The sequence below is a fragment of the Cryptomeria japonica genome, chromosome 6 (assembly GCF_030272615.1).
Source record: "Cryptomeria japonica chromosome 6, Sugi_1.0, whole genome shotgun sequence".
NCBI lineage: Eukaryota > Viridiplantae > Streptophyta > Pinopsida > Cupressales > Cupressaceae > Cryptomeria > Cryptomeria japonica.
In genome coordinates this window covers 318,235,386-318,259,115 of record NC_081410.1, presented here as the reverse complement: position 1 = coordinate 318,259,115, position 23,730 = coordinate 318,235,386, and the positions used below count along the sequence as shown (strand labels likewise).

The following is a 23,730-nucleotide window of genomic DNA, read 5'->3' as shown; positions in this document are numbered from 1 at the left end:
TCAGACCTCCAGGAGTTATATTGCAAAATCTAGTTTTTTGAGGTTTTTCAGTTTCCAGACTTAGTCAAATTTCAGGATCAGGACATTCCAGACTTAGCCAAATTTCAAGATCAGGGCTTTCGGACTTAGCCAAATTTCAGGATCAGGACTTCACTCCAGCAGGACCTGCTATCCTATTGATCTCCCCGACAACACTCAAAATGCAAAGGCTAACTAACAAAACCCTAAAAGACCAAAAAACAAACCCTAAAAAGCAAAAAAGCAAGGGTCCCCATTTGCAATGGGGCGATGTGTGAAAACGTCACAACAGGTTCCCTCATCCTCCGAAGACTGGGAATCGAGACTGCCCATCATATGGTATGTAAATTGAATTCCTTCATGAGTTAGTTTCTCAATCTGTTGGGATAACCAGTGATCAGTATATCTTCCCGGAGCTGCCATAACTGCCTCAAAATCAGTAATCGGGTCCTGAGACCAATTAATGCCCGACAAGAGATATTTTACTGCCTCAAACTCTTGGACTTGCAAGCAATTGCCATAATCTGTCATTTGATCTGGGACCCGACGGTACTCATAAAACCGCATTTGCTGCACACTTAGCCTTGAATACTCACGCCGTCGGACCTCATAGTCATCGGAATAGTTGCTCCAATAATCCTCAATTGATGCCTTCGCTTTGTAGCGCCTCCCATAGGCTCTTTTTGCCAAATTGTCATGATCGAAACACTTCCTTGGGAAATGTTCCTGTAGGCCATAAGATGCTAATTCAGTGAGTGATTCATCAGCTTGTACCGAATTCTTGAAATGCACATCGAGGGCACCCAAGATCATAGGGAAGGTGAATCTGGATTGTTTCTTATCTCTGAGTAAGCTGCCCGCTGGATGTGCTTGCCTTGCGACTTCCATAAGGACCATTTTGTCTGTGGGATAGCGTGGAAGTCGAAATGGAGCTCCCTCAAAGCCGGCTATCTTGATATAGGTGAACCTAGGGAATTGAATAAACCATGCGCCGTACTTTTGTACCAAAATGGGAGCCTGCTCTGAGAGCCTTATGTGCAATCCCCCCTGCATCAACCTGACTAGGCGCATTGTAAAGGCGTCATTGACACGCTCATATTGACCAATTGCATAAGCAACGTTGTTTTTTTCTCTTTGAGCAATGTCATAGTAGTGCAATTGAGGGTAGCATTCATACACCTTGACTTGATTTGGGCCGTTCCCGATTTCACCCTTCTTGAGTAATCCTGTCAGCGGCTGGTGTCGGGCAAACATGTAAATCAGGTAGGAGGTCATGGTGAAATACTTCTTTTCCTCAAGTTCGACCAGCTGTGTATGGATATTATCACTGATGATCTGAGCCCAGTCGAACTTGGATTTCTCGGCAAAGACCTGCTCCGTAAAGTAGAACATCCACTCTTCAAAAAAGTTAGACTGAGGGAGTCCCATAACCTGGCTGAGTAAGGTGACCATATCACCATGCTCGTTATGGAAGTCACTTCTGAGGGTTTTTTTACTGATCCTAACTCGGAGGCCTTCTCTCCTTATACCATTCTTCGTTTATCAATGTCTTGCATTTAGTAGGGTTCATGTCGTAAGCAACTTGTGCCTCATCTATAGTTGTAGCAATGGGATTATCAGGAAATGGGATGTCAAATGCTTCCCCAATAGCCTCAGGTGTGAAATCAGCTAGCACCATATTTTCTAGAACCACTAATCTGGTCTTTGGCTGATAATGTCGGGCAACCTCAACTACTAGCTCATAATTTTGCACGGATGGAGGGAAACCTGCTGCCTGAGCAATACCACTTTCCATCATCCGCCTAGGCTTGCCATAGGCATTAGGAGAATATACCTTGTTTTTGAAACCTGAATGTCTATGTGGCCCAAATCAGTATCACCTATGTTCTCCCATATGCTCTGGACTTTTGACTCCCTCACTCCTCCTCTTTGGTACTGGTACTTCATCTTCTCGCTTTTGTGGGGAATGCCAGATTTAGAGACTCGAGATGTTCCGGTTGCACCAGGGGTTTTTGAGGATTCTATCGCCGATTTAGGCATTTATCCTGCACAACCGGATGCGGATTACGAGATGAGATGAAGGAAGTGAACAGGTTAGTCGAAATAGAGGATAATGTTAGCACATAAGGATCAATGGGAAAACCGAAATTTGAAGTAAAAGAGCTTGCTTAACTAGAAGCAAAATGCTATCTGAAACAGGAAATTAAGTTTTTCGTTTAAAATTTGCCACTTGGCTGCAGTTCAATTTTTCCAAATGTTCAAAATTTCCCTGTCTGAATTTTTTTGCTTTGCCTTTGCTCTATGTTTAATGCTTTCAAATAGATGACCAATTTTGCATAAATAATGATTTGAAGGAGAGAATTGAATCAGACCTGGTGAATTGCCTAATTGATGAGCGAACTTCTGAGACTTGAGTGGTTTTGCAATGTGTTGTGCCTTTCTGCTTTTCCCTCTTGCGCGATATGGGACTACAAGGATTTTGCAAACTTGCTGAGGTAAATGCCGCCTTTCTATCTTCCCCAAAATCGCGTTTTTAGGTTGGAGAGGCGAAATGAAAATGCAAAGATAAAACCCTACCGCGCAAATTCGAACAGGGAGGGCCTTTTGCAAAGTTCGAAGAGTTATAATGCCTTTCTGCCTTTGCAACTTTTATGTGTCTACCGATTTTCGGGTAGAACTACTAAAACGCATACTTAAAAGTGATGCCATGTCCTATGCCTTGCACTTCCGAGGTAAAATAACAAAATGCCAACTCCACGATTTACCAGAAAAAAGCCGTTCTTCCTTATGCCTTGGCGATATTGGATTGGGAGGGCCTTTTATTGGGCGAGACCATAAAATGCACACCTTTAAAAGTGACGCTATGCCCTATGGTCACGCGATTTTCCCTTTCCTACCCAATTTCGGGGGGAAACCTGCTTTTGAAAAGTTAATGAAGTTTAACGCCCTCTCGTTTTGGCATTATCGGGCTAGAAGAACAAGATGCATATGCCAAAACGCCTTTCTCATACTTTGCGTGATTCTCTGCTTGCCCAATTTCGGGCTCAAACAATCTTTTGCAAACCTGGTTTTAACGTCAAACACCCTTTATGACTTGTTTTCGGGTTAGAAAGGCCTTCTGAAAAGTTTCCACATTTAACGCTTTTTACTTTCGGCATTTTCGGCATTTTCGAGTTCAAAACGTTTTCACTTACTTTTGCGATTTTACCACTCTGGCAATTTCGGGCTACAAGGCGATTTTTCAAAGGTTGAGTTTAACGCTTTTTACATTGGCATTCCCAGTCGCTTTGTCGATTTTCGGGCCAAAAGACATTCTGAAAAGTTTTTACACTTTTACGTTTTTAACGCACTTCTTGCGAAATTTGGCGTAAATGGGCCTTTTGAAAAGTTTCCACGTTTAACGCTTTTACTTAACTTAGCGTTTTCGGCCCATGAGGCCCTTTTGAAAAGTTTTAAACTTAGACGTTTTCGCCCTATCAGGTGATTTTCGGCCCAAAGGTGACTTTTGCAAGCTTTTCAAACTTAGACGTTTCTCCTTATCAGGCGATTTTCGGCCTAAACAGGGAGTTTGAAATTTTTAGAAAGTAGAATGCCCTTTTTGCTTGCAATTTCGGGCTAGAAGACCCTTTTGAAAAGCTTGATCTTGAAACAAAATTTAGCCTTTAAAGCAATTTTGTAAACCCCAGGACAATTGACACCCTTGCCTATTTAGCCGATCCTCAGGCTTATGCTCAAACTAGTCTCTCTTGGATTAATTTTGATCGTTCAGATTGCGAGACTCTCTGCAACATGACCCTCGGGCCACGTGACTTAAAACTCAAACGCACCCTTTCTCCTAATGGCTATAAAGCTCATTGCTTCACTACTACTTGTTGGATCTCAAAATGGCGGATAAAAATTTCAAATTCGAAACTCAGCAGGACGAAGGCTGGAAATTTTGAGGGGGACCCTGAAAAATAAATTGAATGAATGATTCAATAATCGGATGATTACATTGAACGATATACACACATATATATAGAGGTTACAAGACAATGTTCTATAATTAGAACATAACGTTAAAGTAAAAGATTAAAGAGCTAAAAGCTAAATTAAGCTTAAAAGCTAATTAACTAAAAAGAAAAAGCTAAATGCTAAATAAAGCTTAAAAGCTAATTAACTAAAAAGCTAAATGACCATTAAACAAGGAACTAAATATAGGTGACTAAAATATAATTAAATATTCTAATACCCTCCCTTAATGGTCATTCTATCTACTAACTACCCTACAGAAGACACTGTAGGTCTTTTGATCACAAATAAAAAGAACACTCTGCTGTGGTGGAGACCCTCCCTGGATCTGAAAAGTGTTAATGACCAAGAATACCAAAAGCCATCCAAGCTAATGTAGCCTTCACACGCGAATTAGAGATCTGGCACACGAATTATTGAAGCCTGAAACAATGATTTTGAAGAAAAAATCAGCAAACCCTTTTGCAAAAGAGTACCAACTCCAAAATTGACTGCAAGATACCACAGTTGCAGATGTTTGCCCTGGCAGGTGCGACCCAAACTGACTACAACAAAGCACGATTTTTGAGGAAAAAATCGTCAAACCCTGAAATGGGAACCCTTGAAAAGAGAATTTACGATTTTGAGGAGAAAATCGAAAAACTAAGAAATCTGAGGTTACAAATCATTGTTTTTGTGGAAAAAAACGGTAAAACCCAGATAACTAAAATCTTACGAGAATATCGCGGATTACAGATGAGATAATTTTAAAGGGAAAATTATAAACCTTGCGAACAATTTTTGAGGAAAAAATCATGAAAACCCTCCCATGATTTTTTGTGGAAAAAATCAGAAAACTGACAAACAATTTTTCAAGAAAAAATCGTGAAAACCTTGGGACCTGTAAGACGAGGTCTGGCCTAAATCAATCTGATCAAGGCAACGATATTCAGATATCGTGAACATGCACTGTTTCTAGGTGTTGTGACATTTGTTGAACTTTTGTCTGTTTTCCAACATGATGTTAGTCAAAGATGCCATCGCAAAAATGGAGGTTGAATGAGGTCAACCTAGTGAAAGCATGAGACAGAAGAACCTGATTCAAAAATCAGAATAGAAGTAGCTGCACAAAAAAATCTGAAACCCTGGAGGAGAATTCTGGCACGAATTCTAAGGCACTAATTTTGAGGTTTGGAAGAAACCCAGAAATTAAAAAAATTTCTGCACACTTAAAACAGCATAAACGGTGCCCAAAAAAAACAGCAAAAATCCCAACATCCACAAAAATAGCAGAAATTGTGAACTGTTTTTAAATTCCAAGGCAAGTTTGCTGTCTCAAAATTTGAGGCACGGAAAACGAGGCACCCAAAAAATCTGAGACCAACCCAAAAAAGCTCTCGAAAAACCCACCAAGAATCTGAAAACAAAATGCAAATCTGACGGCTCAAAAATCGAGGCAAGGAAAACGATGCACCCAGAAAAATCTGACGACGACCCAGTTGAGCTCTCGAAAAACCCACTAAGAATCTGCAACCAAAAATAAATTTCGACTTGAATAGGAGGGTCAAAACCCTAGTCGAAAATTGCAGAAACCCTAGGAAAATTAGGAAAATTTTCAATCTGCAAAAAAAACTCCAGGTTGCAGGCCCGAAAATCTCCAGAACGCAAAAAAAAAACATGAACTGCTGCCCAGCACAAAGAAATTCGCCCACGAACTAGAAACCCTCAAAAAGCTTTCAAAAAAGCAAAATCGTTTTTTTATAAAAAACAATTAAAACAATCTAGAAAATATTCCAGAAAGAAGGCCATGAATTTTTATTAAAAAATTCGCCAAACTTTAAAGAATCCCATTGACCCACTTTGATACTATGAAAAATAAATTGAATGAATGATTCAATAATTGGATGATTACATTGAACGATATACACACGTATATATAGAGGTTACAAGACGATGTTCTATAATTAGAACATAACGTTAAAGTAAAAGATTAAAGAGCTAAAAGTTAAATTAAGCTTAAAAGCTAATTAACTAAAAAGAAAAAGCTAAATGCTAAATAAAGCTTAAAAGCTAATTAACTAAAAAGCTAAATGACCATTAAACAAGGAACTAAATATAGGTGACTAAAATATAATTAAATATTCTAATAGACCCTGTCGGCAACAGGGAGTGTGTGCAACGCACAACAGGTAGCTTTAGTGCTTAGCCCTTCTAGAATGCCTTGTGTTGGTTGTCACTTCATAGTGTCTTCTTTGCTCAACTTGTGTTCTTCCACTCTTTTCTCCGGTGGATTAGGGAATGTTGGTATCGAAGTGTTGAAATCCTTTCTTTAGTTGTAGGTTGTTGAGTTTGTTGGGCGTGAACTTTGAAGTGTTTCTCTAGCTTGTTCTTGATCCTTTTGTAGTCATTGCTTTGTATTCTTGCATTGGTCCTCTAGACATATTCTTGTTTTGAATACTTGATAACCTTATGCTTTCCCTTTTTGGTTGGAGTTACTTATTTAGCCTTCTTTTTGTTAATCCTTATTCCTTTGCTTTCTAGATTGCACATTGTTTTCATGACCAGCTTTGGCAGGATTCTTTTCTCTTGCTTTATAGGTGGCATTTGAGGCTGCAATGAGCCGGGTACTTGTTTTAGCCTTGTCTTATAGGTTATCTCATGTACCATGCCATTGATTGAGTTTTAATGTGCATTCTCGATCTTTGTATTCTCAACAATTACCTTTGCATCCAAAGAAATCATCCTTTTGCCTAGTTATTTGATCCAACTCTTAATGATTCTAAAATTGGAGTTTTGCCACTTTAACCTTTGTGGGTGAGGCAATTGGAATCTACTTAAACTTTCTTCAATATACCTCGCATTTGCAATAGAAGGGAGTTCATGGAGATAATCCAAGTTGAATTGTCTTTTTTTAGCTTTGTATGAGCACAGGTAAAGTTCACCATCACCATTTATTTGAGATGCCCTTTGTAGGCAAGCCCAATTCTTGGGGGTAATGTCCACTCAAGCGTGAGTAGTCTAAACATTCTTCAATATTCCTTGCATTTGCAACACAAGGGAGGTTAATGGAGATAGTCCAACTTGAATTGTCTTTATAGCTTTGTATGAGTACAAGTGAAGTTCACCATCACCATTGACTTGAGATACCCTTTGTAGGCAAGCCCAATTCTTGGGTGTAATGTTTGCTCAAGCTTGAACTTATTGGCTACCAAAGTCTAGCGTGCATCCTTCATTGTTTGTACCCTTGGGTCATTCCCGTTGTGAGAATATACCCACCCATATATGTTCAATGGGTTCTCTTCCCCTTTCTTTATTACAAACTCTTTCAGGTGTGGAACCTTGACTTCCTCCCCCATCATTTCATTAAAATAAGTATAGAGCCGAACTTGAATGTGCCTCCCCTTGACACGGGCCTTCTCTTCCACCTTTACAAGTTCCTGGTCCAAGTAATGCTCTCAAGGTTGAACCTATGTTCTCCCACCATGGTTTTGAAGGCTAGTTAGATCATTTCATTGGAGGCTGAGCTAAACTTGGCCAGGTCTGCTAGTTTTGTGCTGGTTTCTCGCACTGCCAACCTTGTCCCAATGTTGTTTATTGTGTCAATTTCTTTGGACTGACCCCTTTTGCGTATCCATGGTCTCCTTTACTGTTGCTAGTCCTTCACTCTTCAGTGTTGTGGCTACATCATCACTTCCACCCATTAATCCTTTAATTCTTGCAACATTCACAACATTCTTCCTACCATATAAAATCATTCTCCTTGAAGTATAGACAATAGGAATTTAACTATGAACTTTGGCTTGCTAAAGTTAGGATCTACCAAAGTGTGTTGACTCCTTTTACCAAGTTGGTGTGCTTCTTGAATTCATAGCATTAAAAATCATTCTTCGGAATAATTGATAAACCTAAAAGATAACAATTTTTAAAAATTTGGATTTAATCAGTTAAAAAATCAGATTTTCAAAAAACACAGAAAAAAAGAAAAAAACGACCTTTTTTAAAAAATTGAATGCTTTTTAATCTTCATAGAGATATGAAGAGAAAACAAAACTGAGAATTACAACCAGCAATCTTTTTATTAATTAATTGGGAGTGCATGCCCTTGGCAAAAGGTAGGAGATAGAGAAAAGGTAGTAAAAGGAGAAAAGAAATGTCAAAATGGCTACCCTTCTTCCACTTAACCACAGGTAATCAATGATAGAAATCATCACTAAGTGGAGAGTGGGTAAAGAGATTAATGGTTTTTCTAACATGCGATTCTTATGCCTTCAACTTTGGTTTCTTATATCCTTCTTGCCACTTAAAAAACATATTAATTCTAGGTGATTTTTATTTTCTTGGATTATTTAGCATGGCTTCTTATCAAAGGGTTGCAAGATTAACTAGAGCAGGATTATTGCCTATTGCGAAGAAAAGCAACTTCTTAACAAATGACAAGACAATTAGAGAAGTCTTGGATTGTATGTTGGTTGTGGTTTTGTAGCAACTCTTGAGGGGGTTGAGGGGTAGAGTCTCCTCGTGTGCTCTTGGGGTAGTGACCCTTGCATGGTCTAGGGGTAGCACCAAATGAAGGCTGATAAGTTCATAGAGCTTTGTGGCACATGCCACTTTTCATAATTTTATCACTGCTTTCTCTGGCAACAAATCCTCATTATTTCTAACCAAATCTTCAGTATTCAGATAACTAACAATGAAGTAGGGGAATTCAACTAGTCTAAATGATGAAGTTGTGCATAGTTGAAGTAGGAAAATATGATATCATTAATTTATTTCTCTATTTTTACAATCTCCTTGTAAAAGTCAATAGAAATTTACAAACATTTATCATTTGTGAAAACTTGATATCCTGACCACTTTGTTCACTCTCTACTAAGCTTGAGGTAGGCATCATACAAGTTGCATGCAAATAAAAATAAATTAGATAATACGCAAATCATTTTTGTTCAGCCTATAATGGACATATACTTAAGAAATATTTGATCACCAACTTCCTAAAGTTAATAGTGTAAACAAAAAGAATTATAGTTGTTTTAATATTCAATTTTGCCTCCAATACTGTGTAAATATTTTGTCTTTCGTCCAAGGTCAACCATTTGTACATGCCATCATATTGTCTATCTTTCCAATGCTTTGGCACAAATCAAAGTCATAACCATGATCATTAAACAGATTTTATTTCACATAGAGGAGGTTGATATCATTGCAAGTAAGGAACATTTTGTTGTGCCATTCTTAGGGAAACTCTGACTACAATAACTGCCTAAAATAGTTGGTTTTGCTTATATAGGGAAAATATTGACATCCATCCAAAAAACAAGACAAAATCAGCGATATATTGATAGTTGCAATTTTTGGCAATTAAATTGGTTAAGAACTGCAAAAGATTGGAGGAAATGCAACAAAAAATTGGCAAGGTGAGTGTAAAAGAAAATTGCAAATTTCAATGTGAATAAACTGTGGAAAAAACTGTGTGGCAAGAGTACAATTTTTTGTGTTTTTTTGTGAGTTTTGCTACTTTGCTAGAAATAAACGTGTGAGTATTTTTGCATCAATGTTAAGTGTGATCTATCAGTAGGATGAGGAAAAGATGAGTGGATTGTAAGCTAGGGTTACTAATTTCTTGGTGAGGGCAAAAGGAAATTAGAAACTTAAAGATAATAATGAAAATAAGGTTGGACAAGAAATTAAATTAATAAAAAATAAACCTAAAACAATGAATAGAGGAGAAGTCGCAATGAAAAAAATTATAATTATTTTTTTGTTGATTGGTACTTGGGGAATTTTTACCCGGCTCGGGTTAGTGAGGCCACAAATAGGGGGCCTCATCCCTGAACTAAATTACTAAGGATCAACTCAACCCGTGCGTCCACTTAATCAACATATACAACCTTATTCAACTAAGAAGACAGAAGTTCAAAATGGAAGTCCAAGAGCCATCACTTGGAATTCTGCCTTCGATGTCACTATGGATTTGAACTTGGACCTCCACATTGAGAACCCAATGCTTCCACCAATTCAGCTTAACCTCTCTGGCAACATTATAATTATTATTAACAAAATAGTTGCAAAAATCCTCAAAAAATTGAGATTATTTGTGCTAAATTTCTGCTTGTCCTAGGGCATGATTTTTTTGGTCAGTATTACCCAATTTTGAATAAATTGTGAGGAGAGTCTTTTTCTAATTTTTGCTGATCACTTGTGAAGAAATTTGTGATTACTAGTGATTGTGGTGGTTTATTCATGATTTTCTGGTTTTTTTTGTCGCAATTTAAGGATTTTTTTTTTATTGTTTGATGTTTAAATGTTTGTCTTTTTCTCATTCTGTCAATTTGATGGGTTTTTGAGGTAAATAGGAGGTTTTGAGGTGAACTAAAGCATTTGCATTAAGATTTGAAGCTAAAACAAAGCATTCACAATGCGATTTTAGAGCATTTTCAAGTTGTCAATGAGAACTAGGGCTCTTTGGATGGGAGTTTTCTTTGATAGATAGCCTTTTTGACAGGATTCAACAGTTTTCTAAGCACACACATTATTCAGGTTTCAATTACAAGAATTCCTCATGACTAAAAAATAATATAATCAGAACCCCTACTCCTTTTACAATTATATTTTATAACCTGAGTTTTTAATTTTGGATGGATACCTCAAGAAATATCCCAAGATCTTCATCATTGGAACCTGCGGGATTCTGGTGTTGTTGTCCTTTACAGCAGCAAGATTCATTGGGACACTCATTTTTTGTAATTACTAATTTGTACTTAAAAGTTGAACTATGTACTTGCAACATGTTACTATATAGTAATGAACTATCATATTATATTGCAATGCATTGTTTAATGTAATCAGCCGTCTGAAAGTTAATGAAAAAATATAATATAAACTTTGTGATGTAAAATTCTCATTTCCCTTCATTCTCTTTTTCGCTATTCAATTAGTACTTAGTGTTAAATTTTGTGACCCAGATCAGTAATTAGATTTTCAGTATTTAATTGTTTGCTAACATTAAGTAAACTATAAACAAGTAAATGAAAGAATGAAAGCAAGTGCACAAGAGACCAACACAAATACCCTGGGAAAACCTCCAACTCTGAGGAGGAAAAACCCAACACTAAAGACCCACAGGTCAGATTATGTATTCAATCTTAATTGTACCAATACAATACTTAGCTGGACTCTTCAAATCTGCTCCTTTTTATCATATCAGATTTGCCCTTCTAATTACACCAAGTCTGCATCAAGTCTGCTCTCTAACAGAAATTAGGAACACCAAATGCCTTTGATCTCCTTGAATAAATTCGCCCAATTCTCTTCTAAATTTCGCACACTTAGTTGCAGAAGAATTTCGCTGATTGCATGAGAATGAATGATTGATTTGAGTTTGGCAATTGATCTTTATTTATATGAGCATATAACCCATATAACCCCAAGTCGGCCTTGATTGAACATATGTATTTTGGCGCCAAGTTAATTTAGTGTGGTGTGATTAATATAGGGCTGGTCCTGTTTAAGGGCACGTTACCCTTTTAGGTCCAGTCCTACACGTTACCTTAAGGGAAGGCCCCAGTCCGATAGGGGCAACATCCGAACCCTCTTTCCTAGTTACAAACAACACTCCCTCTTAACTAGGGAAGAAGAGAATACATAATTTGAACCTTTAGAGTTCCATCTAGCACACAAGCATAAAATGGATCTAGCACGCAAGGATAGAATTACATCTTCTACCTAGCACACGAGCATAGGATGGTTCTAGCACACAAGCATAGAAAGTGTAATACACAAATAGGTCTTTACATAATTACAATTTTCCATCTAGCACACAAGCATAGAGTGGATCCTTTCATTCTTGCACACAAGCAAAGAATGATCAAAACACTGCAGATAGAATCACTAAGATTGAAACTCCCTCTCAACCAGGGTTTCATTTTCCACAATACCAAGTCTGTCTTTGAAGTATTCAAACTTCACTCTGGATAAGGGTTTAGTAAGAATATCTGCAACTTGTTCATCTGTGCTAATATACTTCAGCTAAATGGTGCCTCTTTGCACCATATCCCGAATGAAGTGATAATGTGTTTCCACATGTTTGGACCGGTCATGGAACACAGGATTTACCGATATCTTTATGCAACTTTGATTATCACAATGAATAGTGGTAGGACCACTAGGTTGACCAAATAATCCAACAAGAAGTTTGCGAAGCCACACTGCTTCTCTAGATGCAACAGATGCTGCAATGTACTCAGCTTCTGCAGTGCTCAATGCTACTGAAGATTGCTTTCTACATGCCCAAGAGATTACTGCAGAGCCCAAGTTGAAGTAGATACCCGAAGTACTTTTCCTGTCCTTGACACTTCCTGCCCAATCTGAATCTGAATAGCCTTCCAAGAAGATTGAGGTATTAAATGAATACTTTAGCCCATAACCAATAGTGCCACGCAGGTATCTTAGAATGTGCTTGGCAACAACCAGGTGAACAAGTTTAGGCAAGCTCATGAATTGACTGAGGGCATTCACAGCATAACAGATATCTAGTCTAGTATTAACTAGATACATCAAGGATCCAATCAACTGCCTGTTCTCAGATGGATCTGCAAAATCAAAGTTAGTTGCAGAAACACTTAACTTCTTTAAGTTAGATTCCATAGGAGTAGACATGGGTTTACAGTCCATCATTCTAAATCTTTTCAGAATATCAATAGTGTACTTTCCTTGACTTAGAAAAATTTCATAGGGTTTTTGCCATACTTCTAACCCTAGGAAGTAATGCATTAGGCCTAAATCCTTCATTTCAAATTCTGAGGCTAATTCTTTCTTACATCTTATGATTAATTTATTTTCACCAGTGAGAAATAAATCATCCACATACAAAACCAGAATAAGCATATCATCATTATATATCTTCAAGTAAATGTTAGCATCAACATCATTCTTACAAAATCCTAAGCTTAGTAAGTACTTATCAATTCTTTCATACCAAGCACGAGGAGCCTGTTTGAGCCCATATAAGGCTTTCTTAAACATGAGAATCTCTTTTATGGATTACACAACCTTCTGGTTGCTCAATATAGACTTCTTCCTCAATGACACCATTGAGGAAGGCTGTCTTAACGTCCATTTGATGCATCTCCCAACCTTTGGCTGCAGCAATAGCTATTATAGATCTAATAGAAGTATATCTAGCAACATGAGCAAATGTTTCCTCATAATCTATTCCTTCCTTTTGAGAAAAACCACGAGCTACAAAGCTAGCTTTATATTTTTCAATACTACCATCAGCATTATGCTTAATTTTAAACAACCATTTAGAAGAAACAACAGACTTACCTTTGGGTCTTGGTACAATGTCCCAAACATCATTCTTGATGATAGACCCATACTCTTCATCCATGGCTAATTTCCAAGCATGATGAGACATAGCTTCTTCGACATCGTGAGGTTCAGACTCAATGATGTTACACATTACAGAAATGTAGTTGGCGTGATTTTGAGGTCTCTTGCTATCTTTAAAGGTTCCTCTGGGAGCAGCAAATCCTTCAGCATCTTGAATAGTGTTTCTAACCCAAAGTGGCCTCTTCTTGCTGACCACAATATCCTTAGGTATATCTATAGAGTCCATGGGTTCTGCTGTATCATCCTGAACTTCCTGATCCGGGAGGTCAATGGACTCCTTCTGTATCTCAGGGTTAGCATCAACATTTCAATCTTGATTTTCAATCACCATATCATCATTATTAGATAATGAACCTTTAGATCTTTTGAAAGCAATATCTTCTTCAAAAGTTACATCTCTACTTACCTCAACATACCTTTGACCTGAAATGTAGATCCTGAAGGCTTTGGAAGATTCACTGTATCCCACTAAGATGCCTTTCTTTCCAGAGGGATCCAACTTGGTTCGTTTTTCTTTAGGCACATGAACAGACACAGGGCTCCCGAATATCCTTAGGTGGCTGATGTCAGGTTTGATTCCTGTAAAGGCTTCTTTAGAGGTTACATTCTTTACAGCACGATGAGGACTTCTATTCTGAATGTAAACTGCTGTTTTGGATGCCTCCGCCCATAGGAAAGGTTGCAGGTCTTGATCATGAATCATGGCTCTTGCAGCTTCAACAATGGTCCTGTTCTTTCTTTCAGCAACTCCATTTTGCTGAGGATTGTAGGGAACACAGAACTCCCTCTTAATTCCCGTCTTAATACAGAAATCATAAAAACTACTTGAGGTGTACTCACCTCCATTGTCAGACCTTAAACATTTAATTCGATTTCCAGTAGTGTTTTCAACCAAGGCTTTGAATTCTTTAAATCTGTTTAGGACTTCTTCAGACTCTTTAGATTTAAGAAAGTAAATCCATGTTTTCCTAGAGAAATCATCTATGAAGATAACATAATAAAGGAAGCCGCTAGGAGATGCTACAGACATGGGACCACATAAATCTGAATGAATAAGTTCTAACTTTTCTTTAGCCCTACTATCACTTTTATGAAAAGGGTTCTTCACATTCTTACCCATTGCACAACCTTTACAAGCATCATCATGAGATAAACTAAGTTTAGGCATACCTTTAACCATTTTACTGAGAGTGGGAAGAGCTTGAAAGTGTAGATGTCCAAGTCTTCTATGCCATAGCTCGCATGATTCAGAGGCCTCATGAATGAGAGCTTGAATTGGATTAGCTGCAAGCTTATATAAACTATCACATCTATTTCCAATAACACGAACAATTTTGAAATTAGATTTCTTAGACCAAGCAAGTACTTTCCCTTCAGAAAATGCTATTTGCAAACCCTTATCTTCTAAAGCAGAAATGGAAATAAGATTTCTTTTAATACCAGGTACAAAAAGGATATCACAAAGTTGTAAGGAAATACTAGAATCTAGTTTTAAAGAGGTAGTACCAGAACCTTTTACCGAGTATTGAGCATCATCACCGATTACCACATGAAGGTTGGTATCCTTTTCTATCAGATCTGAAAGATGCTCACGAAAACCTGAGATGTGTCTGGAGGCACCACTGTCAATTATCCAAGTATAACTGTCCGTAGGAACGTTGCTTGATAGAGCAGAGATAAGAAGATAGTCCTCATTTTATTCAACAACTTCATTTAAATTGACTTCCCTTTCCTTAGGATCATTCTGACAATCTCTGACATAGTGACCATACTTATCACATCTGAAACAACGAATGTGGGAGGAATCTCTTGACTTCTTCCTTGGATCATAGGAGGAGGATCTAAAATCTTTGCTTCTCTTTTCTTTCTTCCAATGCCCATCTTTCCTAGACTTAGCTATGAGAACATGATTATCACCTTTGTGAGAGTTCTTGAGTTTTCCTCTTACCTCAATTCGAGATTCCTCTTCAATGCAATCAGATTGAAGACGCTCAAAATTGGAACGATCAACTCTTCCACCAATGCTACGAATGAATGGTTCCCATTCATCAGGTAGGCCATTTAATGCAATCATGACAAGATCTTTATCTGAAATTTGGCAATCAAGAGTACTTAGCTTGTCCTTTAGTTCATTGATCTTCATGAAGTAGGCCATGATTGAGTCTTCTTCTTTCATTTTGATGTGAAGTAGCTGCTGCCTTAGAGCAAGAGCCCTGCTGAGGTTGTTGACTTCATATATCCCTTCCAAGTGTTTGATCATTTCCCTGGCAGAAGCAAATTTTGATATGACAGTGACAAGGTGATTCTTGACAGATTCAATTATGATCTTCCTAGCCTTGGGGAGTCTTTCTTGAACTGTTTCAGTTCTTCAGCATCTTCAGGAGGGGATAGCCTTTCTTCTTCTACGAATTTAAGCAATTCATTCTCTTCAAGGATCAATAGAATACGGACTTTCCAAGCAGCAAAATCAAGGGCTCCATCAAGTCTATCTTCAGCCCTCAAACCTAACATTTTAATCTGAAAACAAACAACAACTAGATGCAACAAATGATTTACTGAAATCTGAAGTTAGTAACACCTTAGCTCTGATACCATGTTAAATTTTGTGACCCAGATCAGTAATCAGATTTTCAGTATTTAATTGTTTGCTAACATTAAGTAAACTATAAACAAGTAAATGAAAGAATGAAAGCAAGTGCACAAGAGACCAACACAAATACCCTGGGAAAACCTCCAAGGAGGAAAAACCCCACACTAAAGACCCACAGGTCAGATTATGTATTCAATCTTAATTGTACCAATACAATACTTAGCTGGACTCTTCAGATCTGCTCCTTTTTATCATATCAGATCCGCCCTTCTAATTACACCAAGTCTGCATCAAGTCTGCTCTCTAACAGAAATTAGGAACACCAAAATGCCTTTGATCTCCTTGAATAAATTCGCTCAATTCTCTTCTAAATTTCGCACACTTAGTTGCAGAAGAATTTCGCTGATTGCATGAGAATGAATGATTGATTTGAGTTTGACAATTGATCTTTATTTATATGAGCATATAACCCATATAACCCCAAGTCGGCCTTGATTGAACATATGTATTTTGGCGCCAAGTTAATTTAGTGTGGCGTGATTAATATAGGGCTGGTCCTGTTTAGGGGCACGTTACCCTTTTAGGTCTATTCCTACACGTTACCTTAAGGGAAGGCCCTAGTCCGATAGGGGTTCAGATGTTGCCTTTAGGCAATCCGAACCCTCTTTCCTAGTTACAAACAACACTTAGTACTTACATTGCCTTTAAATAAAAAAATAGCATTTTTTTTTATTTTTTATTTTTAAATTTGCCTGATTTTTTCCCTACTAAATCCTTTTTGAAAAAAGAAAATTATCATTTGGTTTGCTAAGTTATTGTCGAGAAAGATTTTTGCTACTATGGTTAACAATAATGACATTGACAATAATCGTATTAATCATAATTATTGTTAGTAATAATATAGTTATTAGGAGAGATAGGGGTAGGGGTCATGAGTAAATGAATAAGGACATGGCTATTTTATTTGTATATGTGATCAACAGAAATTGTGGGTACAAGGATGGGTAGGCTGTCTGTGTTCTTGGCAACCATGGTAATTATACTAACGATAACAGTTTTAATACTATTAATAATAATAGTTAGCATTATGATAATGAACATATTGGTTGTTGCTAAAGTGGTTGAATAAGCCAAACTGATGATATATTGATTCTAGAGAAGGAAGAAAATAAATGCAAAGATTAAATGTTACTGATTTGAAGTTCAAACATATAAGAAATATTTGTGAACATTAAAAATAAGAGAGTGGATGAAGAAGAGGATGGAAAATAAAGCAGACCAAAAAATAATTAAAATCCAAGAGTGGTTAAGTAGGTAAGATGGAAGAAGCAAGGAGAGGAAGAAAAAGGGGAGGCCAAAGAAGAGGGTGGTAAAACGTGGAAGTTAGTGAAGGGGAGATGAAAATATGAAAGCTAAAAAGGGGGATGTGACAACAAAAAGGATAAAAGGGGTGAAAATTTGGGAAAAATTTGAGAAGGGAAGGTATAAACTAGCACGCAATAGGATGGGTGAATGATGAGAGAAAGTCAAGAGGGGTTGTGATTATTTTTGAGATAGGTTAACATATGTTGCCATGAGAAGCTCAAACTCCAACCATTGGCCCAGTTGAGGCTGCGTGGGTGTTTGCTGATTTCTATCTTGTCTTTCAATTTTCTCTGAAATAATTTTTATTCTTCAGCTAGGACTTGACTGGCCTCTAAGTGTATGTGGTGTTTAGTGTTGCATGAATGTTTGACAAGAAAGGATATGCCAATTTATTCATGTTTGATGCCAATATGATCCTCAATTCTTGTGCTGATGGAGCAACCTGCTTCTCAAATATAAGGCCTTCCACATTAACATTCAATCTTATAGACATTAACTACGTTATGTCGTTTGAAGGTACATCTAAGGCCTTTTTTCTATAGGATTCTGGAAATTTTGTTGGAGGTGCCTTCAATATAAGGGTGTTTAACAATAATATTAATTAGGCAGGTCTTCATTTTTGTTGTGAAGATTCATCTTGTTTTGGCTCTATTTAATTGCTCCAGAAATGTGCTTGGTCTTGTACCCATTCATTTGAATTTTTTGTTGGATGGGTGATTCACTGTCCTTTTGGGTAACTTCCTCTCACCATTTTCCTCATATAAGAATGCCGTATGACTTTTGGTGGTTGTATTCATCAATTTTGCACTCACTAGCTTGGTGTTGAAGTCTTCTCTTGTTCTAGTCATTGTACTATTGATACACACAACGTATCAACTCATTTGTGTTGATTAGATGGTCATGCTTCTGAACACTTTACCCTCCATATTTTTGCATCTGCTTATGTGCAAACCTAATTTGAAATTTCCCAGTGGCGTGGAAAACTTATGTTCAGGCTAGAGTTATTGATCAGATCACATAACTTATTTTTCTTTTGTGTTTGAACTTTATCTTTACCAGCTAGCATTTTCATCCTTTATTCCATCTCCAAGGTACTTGGCAAAGCATCCATTCTAGTGGAGAACATAATTAATGAGTTGTATATCCTGTTAGCCTTTGACAATTTTTTCAGTGTTATTGTTTTATTTATCTTCCTAAGGAAATAATGGTCATATTTTTATCCAAGGAAATCTGAGGAGAACGTGGCACTGCAAATATGTCTCATCGTGCTCAGGTCTTGGTATAAATAGATAAGGTTCTTAATGAAGTTGTGTATATTAAAATGGATGAACTGGGCATCGTCATGCATCATATCTTGGCATTGAAAATTAAATATTGAAATAAGTTAGCATGGATTTGTAAACCCATAGTGGTTTCCTCAATTTAAATGATGGTATATCAGACTTGTAGCCTTTCAACCTATTTGGGAAATCAACCTAAATATAATATTCAGAGACTAAAATATCTTGGAGATAGCATTGTTATGTCCATGTGGGTTAGTCTGGGTAAGGTGATTTATAGTCAATTAGCAACAAAATGCCTACAAAGTACAAACATATAAGGATATTAATGAGGTTGAGTGTATTAAAATGGATGAGCTGAGCATCATTATGTAGCATATTTGATAATGAAAATTGTGTATTGAAATAAGTTAGCACGGATTTGTAAACCCTTAGTTGTTTCCACAATCTAAATAATTGTGTATCAGACTTCTAGCCTGTCACCCTATTTGGGAAATCAACCGGAATATAATATTCAGAGACTAAAATCTCTTTGATTTAGCATTGTATGTAAATATGCTTTAGTCTGGTTAAGGTAAATTGTAGTTAATTATCAACAGAATACTTTGAAAACCAGAGCTGAAAATTAAGGAAGAAAATAAAAGCCAGCTACATGATGAGAAAGTGCCTGCTTGAGCTGCATAAACAATTAAATGAGTGCGTTCAATATCCTAGCTCATTGTATGGTGGAAAATTCATGATATTATGATTTATCATGTAGTTGGATATGCTGTCTAAAATTTACCTCTTTGTATGCCTTTTGCAGCTTTCTCTGATGATTCATATGGTTCTATGCAAATTGTCTGCTATCTACTTACTTTTGGAGCAGCAACTAAAGACACCCTGTTTAAATTAGTCAATCAAATAATCATTTACTTTCTGCTGTTTCCTTGTTTGTTGTTCTAGTTGAAATTATATTGCAATATTAGTTCTTGCTTTCTGTAATGAAGTCTATTCTTAATCAAGTGGTATGTTTCCCAATGTTTCAGGAGGCACATGAAGAGTCAAAATCTGTTACAAAGGCATCTGCCATGAAAGGTTGAATCATAATACATATAATTGTAACTGTCACGTGGAATTTTAATGCATTGCAAGAGAAAAATATTGACTCTGAGCACATACTCTAGTTGGAATATGAAATTTGATGTTTGGGTTTTGCAGCAATTAAACAGCGTATGGAGAAAGATGTGGACGAAGTGGGGAAAATTGCACAGAATATCAAACACAAAATTGAATCTCTTGATGCAGATGTATGATATGATAGATATTATTTTGCTCAGCTTGTACTGTGCATATAAAATAGACAAACAAAATTGGTCAGTAATCACTACTATCATTTTAAACTGTTTTTTAACAGAATGTGGCCAACCGAAAGAAGCCTGGATGTGAGAAAGGCACTAGTGTTGATCGGTCTCGAATGTCAATGACTGCGTAAGTTTGTTATGGATGGAAAATCTAGCTGAAGTTATATCTATGATAAATGCCTGATAATTTGTGTGGTAGCTATTAAATCATCTAGTGTTAAACCATATATATGGGATTTGGTGGGCTAGGTTTGACTGCACCATGTTACCTATTAAAATTTCAGACATTTTTTTAAATTATCTTTTTCATCGAATTGCAGCACTTTAAAAAAGAAATTGAAGGATCGCATGTCAGATTTTCAGGTAACTTTAGAGTTCTAGATTTTTCTATAAAGACTTGAGTATATTTTGAAATGAATGCTTTCTCAGTTTGCCTGTGACATTATTGGGAATTTATGAGCTATTTATGAGTAAATCTATTGTGAATTTCCTTTATTTTCTCTATTTATATTGACATTATTCTATTAAAATAATAGTTTGAAACTTTGAAGTGGTCAGCTTTTGTATTTCTCTAAATTTGTGCATATGGTGCTACAGCCAGCAGCCATTGCTTCTTTGTAGGAACTTGATGCCAATAAGGCATATAGTTAATTTTGAATAATTGGCTTTTTTTCATCATCATTTACATACAGCATGAGCATGGCGTCTAGTTGGCTTTTTTTATATCTTGCAACAAAGATGTTTAGAGTTAGACCATGATCTCTGTATATCCTTTTTGTGTAATTTAATTTGGAGCTTCTAGATAAATGAAAACATAGTTTTCTAGTGTGTGTGCAAGCAAATGATTGATATAAAACATCTATGTTGATCGAATATAAATGGTTTGTCTCCATTTTCTACATCCTTTTTGACTCTATACGGGTAAATTATCTAATTCGAATCTTTTTTCAGACTCTAAGGCAGATGATTCAGGATGAATATCGAGAAGTAGTTGAACGAAGAGTTTTTACAGGTTTACTTCAAGTCTCTTAAGTATTTATCAGGTTGCTTATGTCTTACAGAGTAGTGATACAACCTGTACGTGGGAATACCATTTCTTTATTCAATTTCAATGATTCAATCTGTGCTTTGACAATTTGCAGTATTTATTGACATAGTTTATTTCTATTTTCCTCTTATACTTTGTGGCAGTGACTGGAACAAAGGCAGATGAAGATGTGAGTTAATTCATTATGGGAGTAATTAACTAAAATTGTATTTTATCTTATAAATTTGCAGCTATTTTATGTGGCTTGGTAATGAATATTTTCTGTGATTTATTGTCTAGACAATTGAGCGTTTGATAGAGACAGGAGATAGTGAGCAAATTTTCCAGAAAGCTATTCAAGAGCAAGGCCGAGGCCAGGTTGGTTTTTGATTGCTTATTGTCTTTACATCAACCTAAAAGATCCTTGTACCAGTTTGTGAATATGTCTTTACATCAACCTAAAAGATCCTTGTACCAGTTTGTGAATGAAACTTTGTTTACTGCTCCAACGTAGATAATGGACACCTTAGCAGAGATTCAGGAGCGACATGATGCAGTAAGGGACATAGAGAAGAAGCTCCTTGACTTACATCAGGTATTATTATCTAGTTTGCACTATGTTTTCTAATGTCATGTTTTCTCTTGCACCTCTATGTTTCTTTGAAAGAATTTGATAGCATTTTAATTTATCATTTTGGGACTATACAAAATGAAACATTGTATTAAAATTTTCCTTTGAATTAGAAGGGAAAGCTCCCTTGTAACTACAGTCTTAAAATACTTATAAGAGCAAGCTTTAAATGTGGCATTTTAGATGCAATGCTTAAATACTTGTCTTTTTGTTTTTGGGTATGGGCTTAAGGCTACAACAGTTCTTCTACTCAAGACTAGAGATTTTATTATCTTTTAACTTACAACTAATGGTCTGTAACAGCTAACAAACTCTTATTTTTCTTAGTGTTTCTCTCAGTTTCTAGGACAAAGGGACGGGTTTTTGGGAAGGCAGTTTTTTTTTAAACTTTTAGGTATGATGTTGGTGCTCAAAGTTGAGGGTTCCAAATCCCTAAAGCCAGGTCGTTCTTGGAGCGCTAGGGGTGTCAAACTTAGAGCCAACCATGCTCTAACTTATGATTAGTGAAGGCAACAATGGATCAATTGTTGAGAGTGGGTATACTCTCCTTTCCTTTTGGGCTCAGCTAGACCCAAGGGGAGCTTCACTAGAGGTATCCTTAATTTGATTAATCACAGCCATAGATATATGGATTGAAAGATCTACTGTACACTTGGAACCGAGGGCCGTCACTAGACCAAAGCCTAACCCACTGCACATAAGATTTCATATTAAGATAATACGGATATCATTGCATAACAAGAAGATGTGGCTATGCAAAACATGATTCTTAAAGGTAAGAACATTTATTGATCATTGAAGATGCTTCCCTTATTACATCATTGAATTATGAAATACATGCAAACTAATGTCCTACTCCTAATCTATTGGTGAATGATGTTTTTGGTTTAAGCATATGATGGATCATTACTTATATGATTAAGTGGCTATTCCATCGGGTTATAGACATCATGCCAATAGAAACAATATAATGAAATCAAAAAGGAATATGAGTTGTGCATAAACATGCACCACAAATAATGATATCAAATAATTAAACTTTTCTAGTTATCCATCCCAAACTGCAGATATCCATATGCAATGAATATGAGACCATTACAAAGCTTGTAGCAGATTAAAATGTTGTCATATTCATCAAATCTTCATTACGTTCATACCAATAAGTGTGGCAAGAGGAAACCCTAAGCTAGAATTTCCCTTGAAATCCACAAATGGTGGAACTATGGAGACATTTAGTTACATACACCAATTACAATAATAATACCTCCTTGTGATTTAGAAAAGATGTTGCTCTAATGGTGACTAGATTTGTAAGAGTTGAAACCCTAGAATCTCCTCAACACTTGCAGTTGTGGGGAGAGCAAAAATGACCGACCTATGTTATGGAAAACAAATTGATATTTATAATGCTTTGTTTGGTTGCCCAACCACTTGCAAAAATTTGACCAAGGATTGGAAATGGCATACAAAGCAAGTGCGATAGTGTGAATACAATTGCCTTAATGGCGACATGGTTGCTCTCATCTTCCATCATTGAATTTGTATGTGAATTTGTAGAAGGATCTAACTAGGAAGTTGAAGGGTCAAATCCGACATCAATGGCATTTTGGGAGGATTTAGGAAGTTAAGGAGATGAATAGGAAGAAATTCAAAGATTCAAAATGGAGTAGGATGTGAGAACATGACATGTAAGGCTTCGGGTTAAAACTAGACGGAATAGGATGGGGGAATGGAAGTCCTAAAGTCCAATGAAACTTGACAAAAGGGGTTAAAAGAGCAATGGAAGCATTATGGAGAAGTTGTGGGATTCCAATGTGGGACTGGATATGGGAAGTGGATGGAGCGGAGGTTCAAAAATTAGTTCAATCTTTGTAACTTCCAAATGCATCTTTCTCTAAATGCATCTTTCAAAAATTAGGTCAATCTTTGTAACTCTTTGAAACCCAGTTAGAAGATTCTAGAGAAGTAGTCAATAATGTAACTTCCAAATGCATCTTTCTCTAAATGTGGTGTTGTTCCTCCAAGGGGGGTCAAGGTTTCAAGTCAAGAAGTCAACTTTGTAACTCCTTCCATGGAACACCCTCCAAATGTGATGC

General features: G+C 36.7%; 1 protein-coding gene across 1 annotated transcript in view; it reads left to right on the top strand.

The window, feature by feature from the left end:
- Positions 1-23,730, top strand: part of LOC131043995 (syntaxin-132) — a 116,025-nt gene that overhangs the window by 44,383 nt on the left and 47,912 nt on the right. The window contains exons 4-11 of the mRNA XM_057977263.2: positions 19,662-19,710; positions 19,834-19,922; positions 20,030-20,103; positions 20,297-20,339; positions 20,928-20,988; positions 21,168-21,193; positions 21,304-21,381; positions 21,518-21,598. Of these exons, the coding sequence (XP_057833246.1) occupies positions 19,662-19,710; positions 19,834-19,922; positions 20,030-20,103; positions 20,297-20,339; positions 20,928-20,988; positions 21,168-21,193; positions 21,304-21,381; positions 21,518-21,598 (501 nt within the window). The remainder of the gene's footprint in view (positions 1-19,661; positions 19,711-19,833; positions 19,923-20,029; positions 20,104-20,296; positions 20,340-20,927; positions 20,989-21,167; positions 21,194-21,303; positions 21,382-21,517; positions 21,599-23,730) is intronic.